This window comes from Balaenoptera ricei, chromosome 3 (assembly GCF_028023285.1).
Source record: "Balaenoptera ricei isolate mBalRic1 chromosome 3, mBalRic1.hap2, whole genome shotgun sequence".
NCBI classification, from domain to species: domain Eukaryota; kingdom Metazoa; phylum Chordata; class Mammalia; order Artiodactyla; family Balaenopteridae; genus Balaenoptera; species Balaenoptera ricei.
In genome coordinates, this window is record NC_082641.1 from 164,906,600 (window position 1) to 164,925,342 (window position 18,743).

Here is an 18,743-nt window from a genome sequence, read left to right on the forward strand (position 1 = left end):
ATTGGGCGTTTTTAATTTTCTTTTAAGATTATTTATGTTATCAGGCACGTGGGAATGTCTTGGCGGGCTGGCGTTAAGGTGAGGTTGGGACATGAGGGGTGCAATATTTTTCCTCTGTGCCCAGACTGGGACTTGGGCTCCACCTTTTAGAGCGGGTCTTCCTGGGGACTGCAATAAGGACTGATTTCGTTTTCAACCGCCAGGCGTCTCCGTTTCCCTCTCTGAGAAGCGTAGGGTTGGTGAACTGCCTATTTTCCCAGGATTCTCGGTGCTCCGGCTCAAACGTTAACTAACCACCTCTGACCAGAGGTCCTGCAAATTCCTACCGTGGGCCCCGGGGAGTGGGCCCGAGCAGGGAGGCGCCCTCCGGCTCCCTCTCCCCGACTTGAAGAAGCAGAAGAAACTGTACCAGCAAAGGCCGGACCCCCAGCGGCGGCTGGAGACCCAGCCCTTGCAACTTCAATCTTCCCAGGGAGCCCAGGCGGAAACGCTGGTTTGGATAGAGGCGGGAACTGCTTCGGGCTGAGACAGACAACCGGTGACCTGACTGACGCAAACCCCAAACAACGCTCGACTCGGCAGCAGAGATACGGCCCGAGTCCTGAGGTCGCCAGGGCTCCCAGCTGACCGCCGACTAACGCTGTGCTTCCCCGTGCCCCAAGTGCACACTAGAGGCGAAGCTCGAGTGGGCCCGAGCGCAGGGCGCACGCTCTCCAGGGGCGGTGCCTGAGACCAGAGGGGCCCGAGTGCCTGACGCGGGCGGAGCCAGGGCGGACAGGGTAGCGCGGCGCACGCGCGGCGGCGACGGCGGTCGCAATGGCGCCCCCTCAGCGGGTTCGGGTGTTGCGGTGCTCCTGCTGCCGCCTCTTCCAGGCGCACCAGGTGGGGCCTTCCTCTCCTCAGAGCACGGGGATGGCGGGCGGGACGAGGTGGGGTCGCGGGGGCCAGACCTCCTCCCCCAGGCGTGGGCGCCGTCTCGTGCGGTTGCGGAGTGCGTCTGGGTCCCGGACAACTGACGATGTCTGTCCTGAGAACTAGGTTTTATTGATGTCGCTTCTCCATAACGTTGTTCTGGCTTTTTTCGTTTTTTGCTTGGTGGTTGTAAGATTCGCAGAAACCAGGCATAATGGTTTCTGCCGAGGCGGCCTCGTGAACTCTATCTAGCGGGTGGTCGGGCACACCAGGTTGAGGGTAGAGGATAGCCTCCTTTATGCAGAGCCTAGCCCCCCAAATGGCTCTTTCTTCATTTAAATACAAGGGAAATGATAGTTTTAAAAACTGAGGCACGACTGGGCACCCCTGCTGGCACTCTTTGGCTCTGACCGTAGTGAGGGACTCGACGCCTACTCAGAGTGTAAATAATCTCGCGCCTTTAAACAGGCTAATCGAAGTTTCTAAAACGTATTGCTTCCCTGACTCAAGACGTAAAATAGGTGATGTCACTTAACCTGTTCTTTCCTGAATCACGTTCTGTCTCCCTGCTTGATGCTGTCAAGGTGGTCATTGTATCCGCTTCTGATAGTCCCCTGCTAATCTGCTGTGCCCTGAAGGGTAGCATCAAATTGCATACAAAATGTATGTACAAACATACAAAATGTATGTTTAAAAGCCAGTAAGAGGCTGGCTATGCACCTGTAAGTTCGCTATAACTTTGTAAGGGTCATTTTAGGGGCTTAGAAACTTTTTACTTATTTCATTTTTTTGGTTCTAGGAGTTGAGAATAAATGGGAATCATTTCCACTTTTAAATTATTATATATATAATGTAGTTCGTATTCTCATGGTCATTTTCAGCTCTGAAAAGTGATTTGAAACCAAGTGGGAAAAGAGGGTTAACAGTTTAATTCCAAGTCGGCTGTGTATCAGGCAGTTTCACACATCTCATTTAATTTCAACAGCCTCTGAATTCTGTATCTTCATTCCCCAGAGCTAGCCAGTTACTGTGTGTCCTTCCAGAGCTTTTATTATTTTTTTCATGCATTTCTTAACTTGCATATGTACCTGTAGAAGATACACAGTACTTTTATGGTGTTTGAAGGTAGATGCTGAGAAGTGGAATCTTAGGATATACCCACTTAAATTTGTAATAGATGCTGCTTGTCCTCCTTAGAATCCTTTTAGGTACTTCCCCAAAAGCCCCGATGGTTTTTGTATTAGGATCATATTAATCATGTTAATTTTTATGAATCAACCGAGACATCTTTGTGATGTTAAGCATGGCATTTCATTCCATCTCTTAAAACAGTTTTGGGGGCTTCCCTGGTGGCGCAGTGGTTGAGAATCTGCCTGCCAATGCAGGGGACATAGGTTCGAGCCCTGGTCTGGGAAGATACCACATGCCGCGGAGCAACTAGGCCCGTGAGCCACAACTACTGAGCCTGCGTGTCTGGAGCCTGTGCTCCGCAACAAGAGAGGCCGCGATAGTGAGAGGCCCCCGCACCGCGATGAAGAGTGGCCCCCGCTTGCCTCAACTAGAGAAAAGCCCTCGCACAGAAACGAAGACCCAACACAGCCAAAAATAAATAAATAAATAAACAATTAAAAAAAAAAAAAACAGTTTTGGTGCCCCTTGGTAACATTTTCTTTGTTGCCTTTACAAATGGATTTATTTCTTTAATTATCTGTTCTAAGTAGATATTTGCTTATAAGCTATATTAATTTTTGAAGATATATTAATTTTCTACCTAGCCCCTATATTAGATTGTCTTACTGGTTTTAGTAGTTTTTCATGTGATTATCTTGAGTTTTAAAGAAATAAATCATATCATCCATAAATAAGGATAGTTTTTTTTTTTTTCCTTTCCATTTTCATACCTCTTGCTATGTTCTCTTTTCCAATTCCATCAGTTAGTACATCCAGAAAAAAATGGTAAATAATAGTGCAGATCCTTGACTTGTTCTTGACTTTCATGGGAATGCTGGTGGTGATTCTGCAGCTTTAGAGCTGGATGTAAGGCAGTTTATTATGTTAAGAGAGAATCCATCTAGTCAGATTTATCAAGAATTGAAATATGGAATTTTTTTTTGAGAACCACAGATAGTAGAGATCTAATTTGACTTTGTTTCATATGGATAGCCAGTTTCCCAGAACCACTTATTAAATAGTCTCTTCTTTCTTCACCTTTATAATATACTAAATTTTCATACATGTGTTGGTTTGTTTCTGGACTCTTTATTCTTTTCCACTTATCTCTTTATTAATTCTGATCCAGTTTCACCTGTTTCAAATAATTACTTTAGCTATAATTCTGAAATTTCATTGTAGGTGAAAAAGAGTCTCAAATGGACATGCAAAGCTTGTGGAGAGAAGCAGTCATTTTTGCGGGTGAGTCCCAAGCAGCAGAGTGTCTAATACCCATACCAGGAAGCAGGTGGGACCCAGCCCTGCAGAAGCATATTTCTCATGGAACCCAGTGTTCCATTTTTGGCTCAAGTTCATTAGATACAGCGCTCCTGCTCCCTAAGATCATCTTCCTTCAGGAAGCGAAATGAATGGAGCAGTGCCTGGAAAGCTACCTTCCTTTTTTTATTCAGTCAGTAAGTATTTACTGAGTAACTTCTGTACGCAGCCATGGGACACAATGGAAGGTAAGACCATGTTGTTATTGCCTTCACTGATCTGCTCCTGTGGAACAGGAAGAGAAACTAAAACACACGTGTAATTTAAAACTAGACTGAGCAAAATGAGAGGAAAGTACAGGGGTCTGTAAGAAGATAACTGAGTCATCAGACCTAACTGGGGATGGGCAGACAGCTGTTGGTAGATGCAGGGGTGTGAGAGGGGGCAGGCAGGGTGTGAAGGTAGTTAGGAGAAGAAAGAGCATGTGGACTGAAGGGAGCATGTTGTAAATGCTCTTATTAGCCCAATTTTTTCACCCAGCATCACAGTTCTTTTCAAGTCCATACTTACCGACCCACCTGATCTCTAGTATCACAGGGTCCTCACTGAGCCCCTTGTTCACCTGCTCCAGCCCTTGATGCCACCTCTCCAGCCTCATCTCATCATTCTCCTCCTTCAGCCGTGGGGGCTTTTCCTTCTGACCTTGAAACAGTCCAAATCTGCTTCCCTCTTAGGGCCTTTGTGCTCATTGTTGGGGCTTCCCCTAGTTAATCTCATTACCCTGATCAGAAATATAGGCGAGTGTGTTTATGTGAGTATTGTCCACCTGAGACTGTAAGTTCCATAAGAACGGAGGCTTTGCCTATTTTACTTATATACCCTTTTTTAAAAAATTGAAGTATAGTTGATTTACAATATTATGTTAGTATCAGGTGTATAGCAAAGTGATTCAGTTATACATATTTTTTTTCTTATTCTTTTCCATTATAGTTTATTATAAGAAATTGAATGTAGTTCCCTGTGCTATACAATAAATCCTTGTTGTTTATCTATTTTATATAGTGTGTATCTGTTAATCCCGTACTCCTAATTTATTCCTCTCCCCCTCTTCCCCTTTTGGTAACCATAAGTTTATTTTCTATGTCTGTGAGTGTGTTTTTGTTTTGTAAATAAATTCACTTGCATTATTTTTTTAGATTGACATATAAGTGATATCATATGATATTTGTCTTTGTCTGACTTGCTTCACTTAATATGATACACTCTAGGTCCATCCATGTTGTTACAAATGGCAATATTTCCTTCTTTTTTATGGCTGAGTAATATTCCATTATATATATATATGTGTGTGTGTGTCTATGTACACACACACACACATACATACACCCCATATCTTCTTTATCCACTCATCTGTTGATGGACACTTATATACCGTTTTTTGTATGTTTTGCTGATATACTCTTGGCACCTGGCACAGTGCCTGTCACATAGTCAGTGCTTGCTCAAGTAATGTTTGTTGAATGAGTAAGTGACAAACCCTACATTGATGGGCATTTAGGTTGATTTTAGTTTTCATTGTTATGAACAACTGCAGTGAAGCTTCTTACAAATACCTCTTTCTTCACTTGACCAATTATTTCCTTAGGACAAATTCCTTGAAGTTAAATCAGAGGAATTCTTTTGACCAAGGTTCTTTTAGTTGCAAATAATAGGGGAAAAACACTTCAGCAAAATTGAAAATGTACTAGCAAGGTAATGGGGTATCTTGGGGGGATCCAAGGGAGGAGCTTCATCCTTGACCCCTTGAAGAACCAACCCTAAGAACTGAAAAGCTGCCAACAACACAAGCATCATCTTTTCCCTCCCTTCTCCTCCCTTCACCCAGTTTCTCCCTATACCTTCCTCCCTCTGTCCCTATCTCCTCTCCTTCCCTTCCTCTCTGTTCCCAGTTCACAGTAACATACTCCACTCACAGACCACAGAATCTTATTTCAAACCAACTGGAATAGCTGAGTCCCAATTATAAACTCCTGGGAGAAACAATCTGATGGACCTGGTTGATTCAGATGTCCACCGCTGGTCCAGTCAGTTGGGATGGGTGGGAGTGGGGACAATTTGGTCATCTGTCAGTAAGTATAGCTGCTGAGGCCTACCTTGAGATTGGGTCTCAGAAGGCAGGGGCTGGCTCATAGCTAGCGACTACTGCTTGTTTTAGATGTCAGCATGTATTTCTGAACTCCTGAGGAAGCTTTGCCTTCCTCTCAGCACCCCCATGCTTGTGCAGTGGTATATGGCTTTTGACTAACTAGGCCACAGTAACAAACAGACACCAAAATTGTGGTGGCTTAACGCAATAGAAGTTGTTTCTCTTGCTCTTTTAACACTCCTGGGAGAGATTGAGATCAGCAGGGCAGCTGTCCTTGGTATGGTCATCCAGGGACCCAGGCACCTGTAATCTTGAGGTTCTGTTATTCCCTGAGGCTTGTCTCCCACGGCCTCTTGCCCCTCAAAGGAGCAAGGTCAGGGAGGAGCTACCCAGGAAGGATCTGGAAGTGGCTTACCTTCCACTGGGAAGAACCTAGTCTCATGGCCACACCTGACTGCAAGGAAGACTGGAAAATGTAGTCTAGTCTGCTCCCAGATGAGGGGAGAATGCATTTCAGTATTCAGGAAGCAGTCTCTGCTATGCAGGAGAGCATACACCCTACCGGTTATGCCAGACATAAGTTGTCAGTCATTTTAGAATTTTTTTAAAAATTTATTTTGTTGACGTATAGTTGAATTACAATGTTGTGCTAATTTCTGTTGCACAGCAAAGTGATTCAGTTTTTTATATACATATATATATATATACACACACACACATACACACACATTCTTTTTCATATTTTTTTCCATTATGGATTATCACAGAATATTGAATGTAGTTCCCTATGCTATACAGTAGGGCCTTGTTGTTTATCCATTCTATATATAATAGTTTGCATCGCTAATCCCAAACTCCCAATCCATCCCTCCCCCAACCCACTCCCTCTTGGCAACCATAAGTCAGTTATCAGTCTTTTTAAACTTTGCCTTTCCCCTCTCCAGTTCCTTTCCTCCCATTCTCACTTGAACTTTCCCCAAACGGGATTTCACTCCCCACCAGTCCACTAAAATTGCTCATGTCAAAGTCAGCAATGGACTCTATGTTGCTAAAAATAATGGTTGGTTCTCAGTCCTCAAGTGACTTGACTTATTGGTGGCACTTGTCAGAGTTTGTCGCTTCCTCCTCCTTGAAGCATTGTCTTCACTTGGACTTCCAGTCATCCTGCTCCTGGTTTTCCTCCTATCTTCCTGGCTGTGTTTCAATCCTCTCTGCTAGTTTTTTCCCATCTCCTCATCTTCTAAACCTTAGCGTGCTCTGGCACTCAGTTTTTTGACCTCTTGTCTAGCTACACTCATTCCCTTGGTCGTCTGAGATGAGACAATCTGACAATTCTCAAATGTCCATCTCAGACCCTAGGCCTGCCCCTGAACTTGTGTATGCTTCCAACCACTTACCTCTCTGCTGGATATCTAACAGGCATCCCAAACCTGTATCCCAAAACGAAGCCCTCACCGTACCCTCACCAACCTGCTCTTCCCACAGTCATCCCCAACTCTTAAGTGCCAAGTCCCTCTTTCTAGTTGTTCGGGCTAAAAACCTTGAACTCATCCCTGACTCCTCTTTTTCTTTTACACTCTTCATCTGATCCATCAGCAAATTTTGTCGGCCCTACCTTCAGGATATACCCAGACTGTGCCCACTTGCTACCACAGTGGTCTGAGTTGCCTCAGTATTTGCTGCAACCTCCTGACCGGTCATCTGCTTCTGCCATACAGTCTCAGCACCACAGCTGAAGGGTTCTACTGAAACATATGCAAGATCATGTCAGACCTTCCAGGTTAGAGCAACATTCATGCTCCTACAGACAGGGCCAGGTTGGGGCAGGGGGCTATGTGAAATGAAAATGTGGGGCCCCTTTTCAAAAGCAGAAAAAAAACTGCTATCCTTTCTTTCATGGTCTCCTGACTTTTCCTGATGTCTTTTGTTTACTAGTTTTAAAATTTACTATTTAATATCTTCCTGTGTAAAGAAAAACTAACATTTAAAATTGTGCAACACCATTTATATTGTGCAACACCAGTTATAAATGCAAAGAGCATTTAGTACATATGCGGAACATATGCAGAATAATATAAGAGCATTTGGTGTATACGTAGAATCATCAAAGTTGCACAATTTGTATTTTGTAGCTCATACATGCCTACATATTTCATTCCTACCATAACAGTGGAGATGTTGCACAAAATTAACTATTTTTACTTCACTGCTTGATACACGCACATTCTACCCATACTCAACCTTTAGCTCACTGATGAGTAAGGAAGTACTGAGAGGAAAAGGAACTGGGAAAGATTGCCCTATCTTTCCCTTTTTTTTCTGTTATTATTTTCAGCATAGGCTATTCCAGGGAGGTAACAGGAGTAAGAAAAGATATGACACGTTTCCTTGGTTGTTCATGTTTTTTAGAATACCCTTGCCTCCTTTCTGCAACTGAAGCAAGTTCTGATTCCTGTGGAAAGCCCAGCCTCTCAGGCTAAGGTTGCCCCCCACGTACTTTTGTTGTGCTTTACTTTGTGTTTCTGTAAAGAAAGTTCTAATGAGGAAAAAATAAGTAATAAATGTGCTCTCTTTGGGAAAAAAAAAAGACTTGCACACACCGTCTGAACTTGGAGTCTCACTGAACTCCCACACCTTGTGAGTTCACTGTGATTCTGTGCTCCTCAGTCATCAGGCATGCTGTATGCAAAAGGAGTGACAAGAAACAGTGGACACATTTGGTGTCCACGACTCACAAATATGCTTCATTATCTCATCAGACTTTACTTACACAGTACAAGTTCAAAGATTATTAAGAATTTCAAGATGGAGACAGCAGAGCAGATCTCATGCCTATAAGGCTGACTCTGCCTGTAACAGGGCCTACACTCTCAAACCTCATCTACTGTCTTCCCCCTAGACCATTCAGCTCCAGCCACTTGGCCTCCTCACTGTTCCTCCAAAATGCCAGGCTCAGGGTCTTTGCACTCTTTTCCGTTTCATTGCTTCTGCTGAATGTTCTTCCCCCAGGTATCTACGTGGCTTGTTTCTGCCTATCTTCCTATTTTGTGCTCAGATGTCACCCTCTCAGTGATCCACTCCTTGACTCCTTGAACACACATATAAAATTGTCTACTGTGTCCCCACTCTGCCCCACCCCACTTCATTGCCTTACTTTCCTCAGAAGCACTTCTCACCATCTGATGGCCATATAGGTGACTTATGTGCTTATTATCTGTCTCTTCTCACTACAGTGTGAGCTCCATGATGACAGTAGTGTTTGTCCATTCCTGTATCGTGTTGTCCTTACCTAGTTCAGGGCCTGGCACATAATAGGTGCTTAATAAATATTTATTGAACAAATGAGTGACTGCTAAGTGAAAAAAAGTATCTCATCTATTTTATATTCTTTTGATTATGAGTGAGTGAGGTGTATCATTTCATATGTTTATTGGCAATTTGCGTTACTTCTCTTCTGAATTTCTTATGTTCATTAACCAATTTGTATGGGATTTTGGGTTGAGTTTGGCTTTGATATATAAAGTTCAGGGTGATGGTGGGCAGCCAGATAGACTGAAACTATTAGTCCCTGAGACTGTTAGTTTATAAATCCCTGCAGAAACAGCAATCATTGTTTGGGTTCCTGCATGGTGCTTTGGGTCTTGCAAAGTACAGTTTTATCCTCCCTGGGTTGCATCTCTAATGGATCTATTTCTCAGCATTCTGTCAACACTTTTTAAACTTGATATTTTTGTTTGTTTGTTTGTTTCTCAGGCTTACGGTGAGGGCTCTGGTGCTGACTGTAGACACCACGTCCAAAAATTAAATCTGCTGCAGGGACAGATTTCAGAGATGTCACTCAGGTATAGTAATTTGAGGGAGGCATGGTTATCTTGCCCTGTTTTTATCTTGAGTGGGTGGTGGAAGTCTATGATGGAGAAATCCCTTAGAGTTCCGTGTCTTACAATATGGCAATTAGATATTGAACAATCTTCCCACTGAAATTAATTTAAAATGCCAGCCACAATATTTTAAATGCACTGAAGAGATGACAAGAAGGTAAGTAACCATCAGAGGCCAAAAATGAAGCAAAAGCCAAAATCCAGAGAATACGCAGCTGGGCTGCTGAGGCGATTGAAACCTGTTGCCCTTCAGCTTCCATGCATCTGGGAGGGAAGCAGGAGACAAAGACAAAGCCGAGGGTCTGTTCACTGTGGGAAGGTCCATAGGAGACCACCACATAAAGCTGAATCCCCAAAGGACTACACCCTCAGCATACAAATGAACTAGAAATGCACCCCCTCCGTAGCAGGGACCCAGCCTGTGTTGACCTTGGCACTGACTGAAGCAGGGAAATACTGCTCCAGGATTTTATAAGCACAAGGAATCTGTCACATGGCCTTTAAGCCTTTTACACATGCTGTGTGAAAAGTCTCAAGCTGAGAACTTATTTTTAAATTGTCCCAGGAAGCAGAGGTAAATGCAGCTCCTTTTTGGAGCAATACATCTTCAACCCAGGCATCAAAGAATTCCCACGTATAAAATTCCAAGGAGCATATACCCAAAGTTAAAAATCATTTAACTTACTTAAGGAAGTATGTCAACATGAGCAAAAGACAGCAGAAATGACAGAAAAGTCAGACCCAAAAAGAGCAGAATACATAATATTTCATGTTTAATATATTTAATGAAATTAAAAGAGGGGAGTTGCTAATATGAGGAGCAAGAGACTTTAAAAAATAACCAGTTTTTAAAAAAAACAACCAAAAAGTTTGTAGAAATGAAAAGTATAGTCATTGAAATTAAAAGTTTAGTGGACCATTAAACAGGTCAAGTGCAACTGAAGAGAGAATTAGTGAAATGGAAGATCAATCTGAAGAAATTAATCACAGTACAGCACAGAAAGACAAAAAGGTGGAAAATATAAGTTCAGAGACATGAAGGATACAGAGAAGAGTTCCAGCAGGAGACAATAAAGAGAAGGGGACAAAGGCAATATTTTCAGGGAAATGAACAGAACATTTTCCAGAATCAAAGGACTTACATTCTTAGATTCAGGAAACACAGTAAATCCCAAACTAGATGAAAACATTGTGTATGTAGGAAATCCTAATGAGCCTATCTATACAAAAGCTACTAGAACTAATAATTTAGCAAGATCACAAGGATACATGGTCAACATACAAAACTAAATTTTATTTTTATATAAATGCAGTGAACAGTTGGAAAATAATTTAAAAAATCAAATACCATTTATAATACCATCAAAAAATAAAATACTTAGGGATAAACATAACCCAAAAATGTGCAAGAAATTTTCAGTAAAAACTACAAAACATTGCTGAGAGAAATTAAAGAAGATCTAAATGAAGAAATATGACATGTTCATGGATTGGAAAACTCAATATTGTTAAGATGTCAGTTCATCCTAAATTGATCTGTAGAGTCTGCCATTAGGTTCCAATCAAAATTCCAGCAGTTTTGGGTTTTTTTTAAGAAATTGACAAACTGATCCTAAAATTTATATAGAAATGCAATTGCCAAAACAATTTTGATAAAGAAAAAACTGGAGGACTTCTACAGCCTGATTTCAAGATTCACTATAACACTATAGCAATCAAGATGATAGTGTGATTTTGCTGAAAGACTAGACATATAGATAACATCAGAAGGCAAATGAAGGGACTTCCCTGGTGGTCCAGTGGTAAAGAATCCACCTTACAATGCAGGGCACATGGGTTCGATCCCTGGTCAGGGAACTAAGATCCCATATGCCGTGGGACAGCTGAGCCCGCGCACCACAACTACTGAGCTCACACGCCTCAACTAGAGAGCCTGTGTGCTGCAAACTACAGAGCCCACATGCTCTTGAACCCGCGCACCACAACTACAGAATCCACGCACCCTGGAGCCTGTGCGCCACAACTAGAGAAGAGAAAACCCACACACCACAACTAGAGAGAAGCCCACGTGCCACAAATGAGACCCGACACAGCCAAAAATAAATAAAATAAATAAATAGATTCAATGAAAAATGAAAAAGCAAGTGCATAAACAAATAGTGGTATTTTCATACAATAGAATACTAAGCAACAAAAACAACATGGGCAAGCCTCAAAAACATTGCTAAGTGAAAGAAATCAGACACAAAAGACCACATACTGTAGGGATGAGTGGTATTCTGGGGAGCGAGCGGGAATCACCTACAAAGGCATGTAAGGGAACTTTGGGGTGATGACAGTTTTCTATATCTTGCTAATTATATCTCAATAAATTTTCTATATCTTGATGGCAGTAATAGATTCAAAGATATAATTTACCAAGCTCATCTAACTGTACACTTAAATTGGTACATTTTAGTGTATATTAATTATAAATTATACCTCAATAAGTTAATTTTAAAAGATAAAAAAAATCTACCCTTAGACACAACAACATAATGAAATTGCAGAACATGGAAGACAAAGGGAAGAGTTGAAAAGTAGCTGGAGAGAAGAGAGATCACCTACACAAGCACAGTAGACACCCAGCTTCTCAGGGGTAACATTAGAAGCGAGAAGACAGACCATTACCTTCATATTGCTGAGAGATGTTCTGTAGTTGATGGAGTTGAGTTCCTGAATCATAGTACGGTGAGCAGAGTTCTGGCTAGTAGCTGGTAGGACACTGCTCAACTGGACATTGGAGTATCGACCGTGTGGCAGGGTAGGTGGTTCATATGCGTGATCTTATTTCATCTTCCTCATCACCCTGTGAGGATCATTGGCTTCTGTTTACAGATGAAGAAACTGAAGTAGAGGTGCCCACATTTGGTAGAGTTGGGGTTCTCATTGTAGTTTTCTAGAGAGAGCTCCAATCTGATCATGTGATGTAACAACCCTGTCTGACATGGGTGGATGTGGCTTTGGCGCTAACCTTCAGTCCTTGCACTATGAATGTTTTCACTGGCCATCCAGCCCTACTCAAGGCTGCAAAGTTTCCAGCTCCTTACTCTGCTTTATGTGGTAAAAGAGCCCTGCTGTCCCTGGGAGGCTGGATGAAGTCACTGTGACACATCAAGCTCAGTAAAATGCCTTCTCTTGTAGTGGTTGAGATATAATACAACTGTAAAGACACTCATATGACCCTATGCAATGGGGACATCTCCATTGCTGATGGGAGGGACTCTGTGCTATCAGAGTTCAGCTGACATTAGTCTCTGTGTTCAGGCACTGAGCAGGGCACATGCACACGTATTGTCTCATTTATCTTCACAGTGACCCTTGCAATATTATCCCCATTTGTAAATAAGGAAACTGGGATACAGTGATATACCCAGAATCACACTGTCAGTGACAGCCAGTCATTGGCAAAGCCATGATGCAAACTCTGGTCTCTGGATTAAGAGTGCCACTTCTGCCCTGTGTCACTTTTCCTCTTGCTCCAAGTAACAGATGGTCCCTCTGCCTTCTGAACTGCTGGAAGATTACCAAATCACATCGAAAAAACAGAGATAAGTTCTAAGTTCCCCTAAACAGGCTTTGATAGCCACGTCAAGTCCGTGCATCTTGCTGTTACCATCTTGATTGTCCTTCATCTTCCTGGTCATTTTACAAAGGACAACTGTACAATCTTTCCCTAAGGTCTCTGGAAGAATCCATAAATGCCGACGAGGAGGAAAATGCACGTCCTCGGCAGCCTGCGCCTGCAAGTCTGCAGGTAAGCCAGCAGCACCATCTCAGCCCAGCTACCTGAGCCGGCTCTGTCACAGAGGGGGGTTCCATTTATTCATTCATTCCTCATTTGTTCAGCAAATGCTTGTTGATGCCACCGAATGATGAGCACTTGGCTTAAAGCTACAGGGAACACACAAATGAATAAACCTATCCCTTCCGTAAGTGTGGAGACAGCAGTGTAAAATAATTACAATACTGGGAAAGAGCTTTTTCTTCTGGCTGCTTGGTGAATTCTTCTGAACTTGGCTTGAACTTCACCTCCTTGTGGTTCTCCCCTTGTCCCACAGCACTCTCAGCACACCTGTGGTAGGGAAGGCACGCTGTCGTAAAGTGCCTGGGTTTCCACGTTCCCTTGCTCCAGACTGAGCCCCACAGCAGGGCTCACATCCAGTTGTTCATTCCCAGGACCTGGCTAAAGTAGGTGCTCAAACAGTGTTTGGATGGGCAGTGTGTGTAAGAGCTTGAGTGGCTGAGTAGGTGACGCCATTGGTACATCCAAGTTGCCATGGGTACGCGGAACACTGTGTCCTGCCAGGGACGGGGGAGTGGGAACAACTGCCAGGCTCCCTGGCAGGGCCGCACCTCCGCTCGCAGAATCGCGCTGGCACCGCCCGCCCTCCAGGTGCTCGTCGTACTTTCATCATATCAATAAATAGGGCAGATGCTCGTAAGACACGAACACATCAGCGCTTGCATATTTGGGTCTGTACTTCCAGTTTCTTTACTTACAGACTTAATCTTTCATCATTCCTTCTGTAAGAAACACTTGTTTGCATCCTGGAATTTTCACTTACATCGTATCTTCTATGTGGCTATATAGCTTTCAATTCTTTTCATTTCTAAAAAGTACCTACAGAATATAGTGGATATGGCAATATTTATTCCCTTCTTATTGGGCATTTAGGATGTTTGCAAACATTTGCTACTATAAATATTTGCTATTATTTGTAACACTTGGAACATCTTTATGCCTTTGTGTTCATTTGGAACTACTGGGCCAGGGAGTGCGAACATTTGCAAAGTTCTTGGTAAAGTTCTTGTGACCTGCAGCTTTCCCAAAGTGTGTGCCAGTGTGCTCCATTCAAGATATCTGTCTCCCGTTACCTTCCAATCAAATTCCTTTCCTGTTGGCGGCATAGACATGGGTCCTGAGGCCCTTAGGCCTCGGAGTTGCACTGGAGATTTTCAGTAAAGGTGTCTGCTTTCCAACTCTGAGAATAAACTTACTTCCCAATCCTGTAGGAAAAACTCCAGCCCTCAAAGAACCGCTGGCTGAAGTATCTGGAAAAGGACTCCAAGGAACTGGAGCTGGAAGAAGGAGGAGTGTGTTTCAACAGGCAGCCCTCATCCAAGAGAGAGAAGCCAGACCCTCCCTTCAGTACAGGCCTGCCTAGAAAAAGGTGCCAAGCTAGTAGCTGATCCAGCCCTCACCCATGCCCACCTCGCTGACCTACGGTTGGGGGGACTGACGAGCGGCTTCCTGTGGCCAGCAGGAAGCCTGAGGGATGTGAGCCAGCAGGCGCCATCACCGCAGGCCCTCTGGCCTGGCCAGGCACCAGGTGCAGCCAGTGCAGAGGTGAGGGCTAGGCAGGATTCCAGTGGGGGCGCCTTTTATGATGCTCACTTAATTCTGAACATCTAGACTGCACTGACCTCAGGGAAGAACTTAAGGGCAAGGTTGAAAAAGTGAAGTGGGGCCAGAGAAGCCGAAAGGCCTGGGAACCTTTAGCTGAGAGCAGGAAAGACCTGACTTTCATGGGTCTCTTCTCCAGTCTTTTTTTGTTTTTTTTTTTTTTTAAAGCTGATGTTTTTTTTTTTTTTCTAATTTTTATTTATTTACTTATTTATTTATTTATTTATTTTTTATGGCTGTGTTGGGTCTTCGTTTCTGTGCGAGGGCTTTCTCTAGTTGTGGCAAGCGAGGGCCACTCTTCATCGCGGTGCGCGGACCTCTCACTATCGCAGCCTCTCTTGTTGCGGAGTACAGGCTCCAGATGCGCGGGCTCAGTACTTGTGGCTCACGGGTCCAGTTGCTCCACGGCATGTGGGATCTTCCCAGACCAGGGCTTGAACCCGTGTCCCCTGCATTAGCAGGCAGATTCCCAACCACTGCGCCACCAGGGAAGCCCCTCTTCTCCAGTCTTAATCTGCATTTCAGTGAGTTTTCTTTTTTTAAGATTTATTTATTTATTTTATTTATTTTTGGCTGCATCGGGTCTTGGTTGCAGCACTTGGGATCTTCATTGAGGCATGCGGGATCTTCCGTTGTGGCACCCGGGCTCTTCATTGTGGTGCGCGGGCTTCTCTCTAGTTGTGGCATATGGGTTTTCTCTTCTTTATTTGCAGCGCACAGGTTTTCTCTCTATAGTTGTGGTGCACAGGCTCCAGGGTGTGTGGCCTCTGTAGTTGTGGTGCGCGGGTTCCAGAGTGCGTGGGCTCTGTAGTTTGCGGCATGTAAGCTCAGTACTTTTGGCGTGCAGGCCTACTTGCCCCATGGCACACGGGGTCCTAATTCCCGTGTCCCCTGCATTGGAAGGCGGATTCTTTACCGCTGGACCATCCGGGAAGTCCCTCAGTGAGTTTCCTGAGAGACTGCCTCATCTAGATTAGGATGGCTCTTCCGGGGCAGATGCTATTGGGAGGTAGATTCCAGTTCAGAATAAGAACTCTCTAGCAACTACAAGCTATAGAGCAGAGAAATGGACTGCCTTAGATGTCATTAGGCAACCTGTTGTTGGCAGTGGGGCAGAAGCTGAGCAGCCAGTTGGGAAGTTATAAGGGATGGCAAGGTCCCTACCTGTGCTAGGTGTCAGACCAGGTGACCACCAAGTCAGGCTAAGGGCCACTGTTCAATGGTAGAACTGGGTTCTTTTTTTTTTTAATTTTTATTGAAGTATAGTTGATTTACAATGCTGTGTTAGTTTCAGGTATACAGCAAAGTGATTCCGTTTTTTATATATATATATACATTTATATGTGTGTGTATATATATATATATTCTTTTTGAGATTCTTTTCCATTGTAATTACAAGAAAGACTGGATTCTTGACAGCACTTTCCCTCTGCCAGGAAATGGAGCCAGAGCACAGTCCAGCCTCCATGCAGCCCTAATGTCCAGGACTCCAGGAACTGTGAGGTCACCTTCAAGTCCCTGAAGGTCAGTGATTGAGGACAGTGTCCCAGTGGCCATTGAGCAGATACAGGATTTTTAAATTGTTTTGTGGACAATTAAAGTATCAGACTTACACCCCCTAAAAGCCCAACTTCCCACGTGGGTGTCTTGTTTTCTGTGTCTTAAGCCAACTTCTTTCTCTGGCCTGCACTGTTTCCCTGCCACGCTCCTCCTGTCACTGATGTTAACTCGGGGTCAAAAGGGCAGCTTGATGCCTTGGAGGCAATCAAGGTTGACCAGTAGGGCTTTTCTGCATCAGGACCGTTCCCTTCATCCTGCATGGAGTACCGGGTCTTTGTCAGACTGTTCAGCTTGGGACCTGCCCTTGGTTTCTGAGGAACTGTCACCTTCATTTATCCAGGTGGGTTCTTGTGCATTTGAGGCACTCTCTTCACCTAGGACCTGCTCTTGTTCCTGATGCTTCAAACCTAGCAGACCTTCCAGGCCGCAGAATGCGGGTTTTGCTTTATGCCACAGGCACCCAGGCAGAGGAACCCTGCCAGGCATTTGTCGCTGCCACGCCCCAACACAGGCCAGGGTCATCCTGGCCACCTTCAGACGGTAGTGGAGAGTGCCCGTCCAAAGCCAAGAGGCAGCAGTCAAACTCTGGTGTTGCTAGTAACTAGCTATGTGACCCCCAGGTAAGGATGTGGCCCTGAATCTCCAAATTACAGAATAATGAGTGTGACAGTTACTGATGTACCAGTCCCTGGGCTAAACATTTTTTATGCACTAATTCTCACCACAAGCCTGTTTTGTTTTGAAGGTGAGGAACTAAGGCTGATGAAGGTTCAGTTGAGGTCACAGCAAATCAGTGGCAGAGCTGGCAGTCTCGAATCACTAACAGCTGCCCACAGAGCCTCTTCCATACTGCCTGGGGTTGGTGATGCAGGGTCCCTCCTGTCATTGCTTTCAAATTCCTTTGTAGGCAGTGAAACCCAATTTTTTCTTATTTTTTGAATTTTAGAATTTTTTTTATACAGCAGGTTCTTACTAGTCATCCATTTTATACACATCAGTGTATACATGTCAATCCCAATCGCCCAATTCATCACACCACCACCCCACCCCCCGCCACTTTCCCCCCTCGGTGTCCATACGCTTGTTCTCTACATCTGTGTCTCTATTTCTGCCCTGCAAACCGGTTCATCTGTACCATTTTTCTAGGCGTGAAACCCAATTTTCAATGCATCCTTGTTTCCTGAGGTAGAAGGGAGAAGCCAGGCCTCTGTCACTGTCACATCCCCTGGGGTATTCTGTGCAGCCACTTCTACAGCTTCAAAACCCTGAACATGGTTCTAGAGAGACCTTCCCAGCTGCCTGGCAATGAGCACATGGTCTTTCCAGGTGGGCTCTAGGGCCCTTCCTGCTCGCACCCCTCAGGCACTCCCTCACCTGATGCTAAGGTCCCCATGACATCCCCTGATCACATGAGAACATCTTCCTTTTTTGGGAAGCCTGGTCATGGAATTTGGCAGAGGATTTGGAGTGACGGAGAGGGCATTTATTTGCTGTGCTTTGCTAAACCTCAAAATCAAGGCATGTCCCTAGCCTGCCAGGCTACAGAATAGTAGACAGCACAGAGCAGAAAGTGTCAGCGCCCAGAGGTACAGCCAAGGCCTAGTACAGGCACAGGACCCTCCTCTCCTTGTCCCTTGAGCCTGCTGGGCATTCTTCTGAATGGAGAACATGGCCATCATCTTGTGTTTCCACCTCAGGACCACACTGGCCTGACAGGGAAGGTCACAGAAGGAAGCAGTCGGGAGGACTGGGACACCAGGGAGCTCGTCGTTCCTCGGGGGGAACCACCGTGTCCTGCCCAGCACGTCAGGACCATGTCTCCTACGTGGGAACAATTTCTTCCGCCAGTTGGAAACAGCTCACGTTTGGAAACGGAACCCCTGACCCCCCTGCAAAGAGGCCCCAGGCCAGCCCGGGCAGCACGGGCTGAGCAGGGGACCCCCAGGACCCAGACCCCAAGGGAAGGAGGCCTCTGCAGGACCCCTGGTGCACTCCAGCCTCCTCAGGCTACACACACTCCCACGCCTGGGCCCAAGAAGCTCTGCGGAAAGACCCCCGAGCAGTCAGGGGGCACAGGCCCTTGGGTAGAGGGTGGGCCCTTGGTCAAAGGGATACAGGAGCCTTCTTCACTCGTGCGACTGTGTGACCTCTTTAAAACCGGAGAGGACTTTGATGATGATCTGTGAATTGAAACTAATGTGTTACTAACGTAGACATATTTGTTAAGTGAGCCCTTCTCCACTTGATCTCTGTGCCACCAGAAACAGGGCTCCCCAAGTTGCTTTTAAATAGGACTAAGGATGACTTATGGGAACTACCAAGAACCAACAATAAACATGACTATCAAACAGATCATCTCTCACTGCACCAT

At 44.7% G+C, this 18,743-nt stretch overlaps 1 protein-coding gene across 5 annotated transcripts; it reads left to right on the forward strand.

Moving 5' to 3' along the window:
* Positions 1-272: 272 nt before the first annotated feature.
* Positions 273-18,722, forward strand: MRNIP (MRN complex interacting protein). Of its 5 annotated transcripts, none has more exons than XM_059917901.1 (9): positions 273-882; positions 3,265-3,324; positions 9,239-9,327; positions 13,087-13,162; positions 14,422-14,579; positions 16,249-16,336; positions 16,611-16,712; positions 16,829-16,992; positions 18,070-18,179. In XM_059917901.1, exons 1-9 carry the CDS (start codon positions 817-819, stop codon positions 18,083-18,085), a joined length of 819 nt encoding a protein of 272 aa, XP_059773884.1. In that variant the 5' UTR covers positions 273-816; the 3' UTR covers positions 18,086-18,179. The 5 variants fall into 5 exon arrangements, with proteins under 5 accessions (XP_059773884.1, XP_059773883.1, XP_059773879.1 ...); XM_059917900.1 differs by lacking the exon at positions 18,070-18,179 and adding an exon at positions 17,519-18,058; XM_059917896.1 differs by lacking the exon at positions 16,829-16,992 and having other exon boundaries at positions 18,070-18,722.
* The last annotated feature ends 21 nt before the right edge of the window (positions 18,723-18,743 follow it).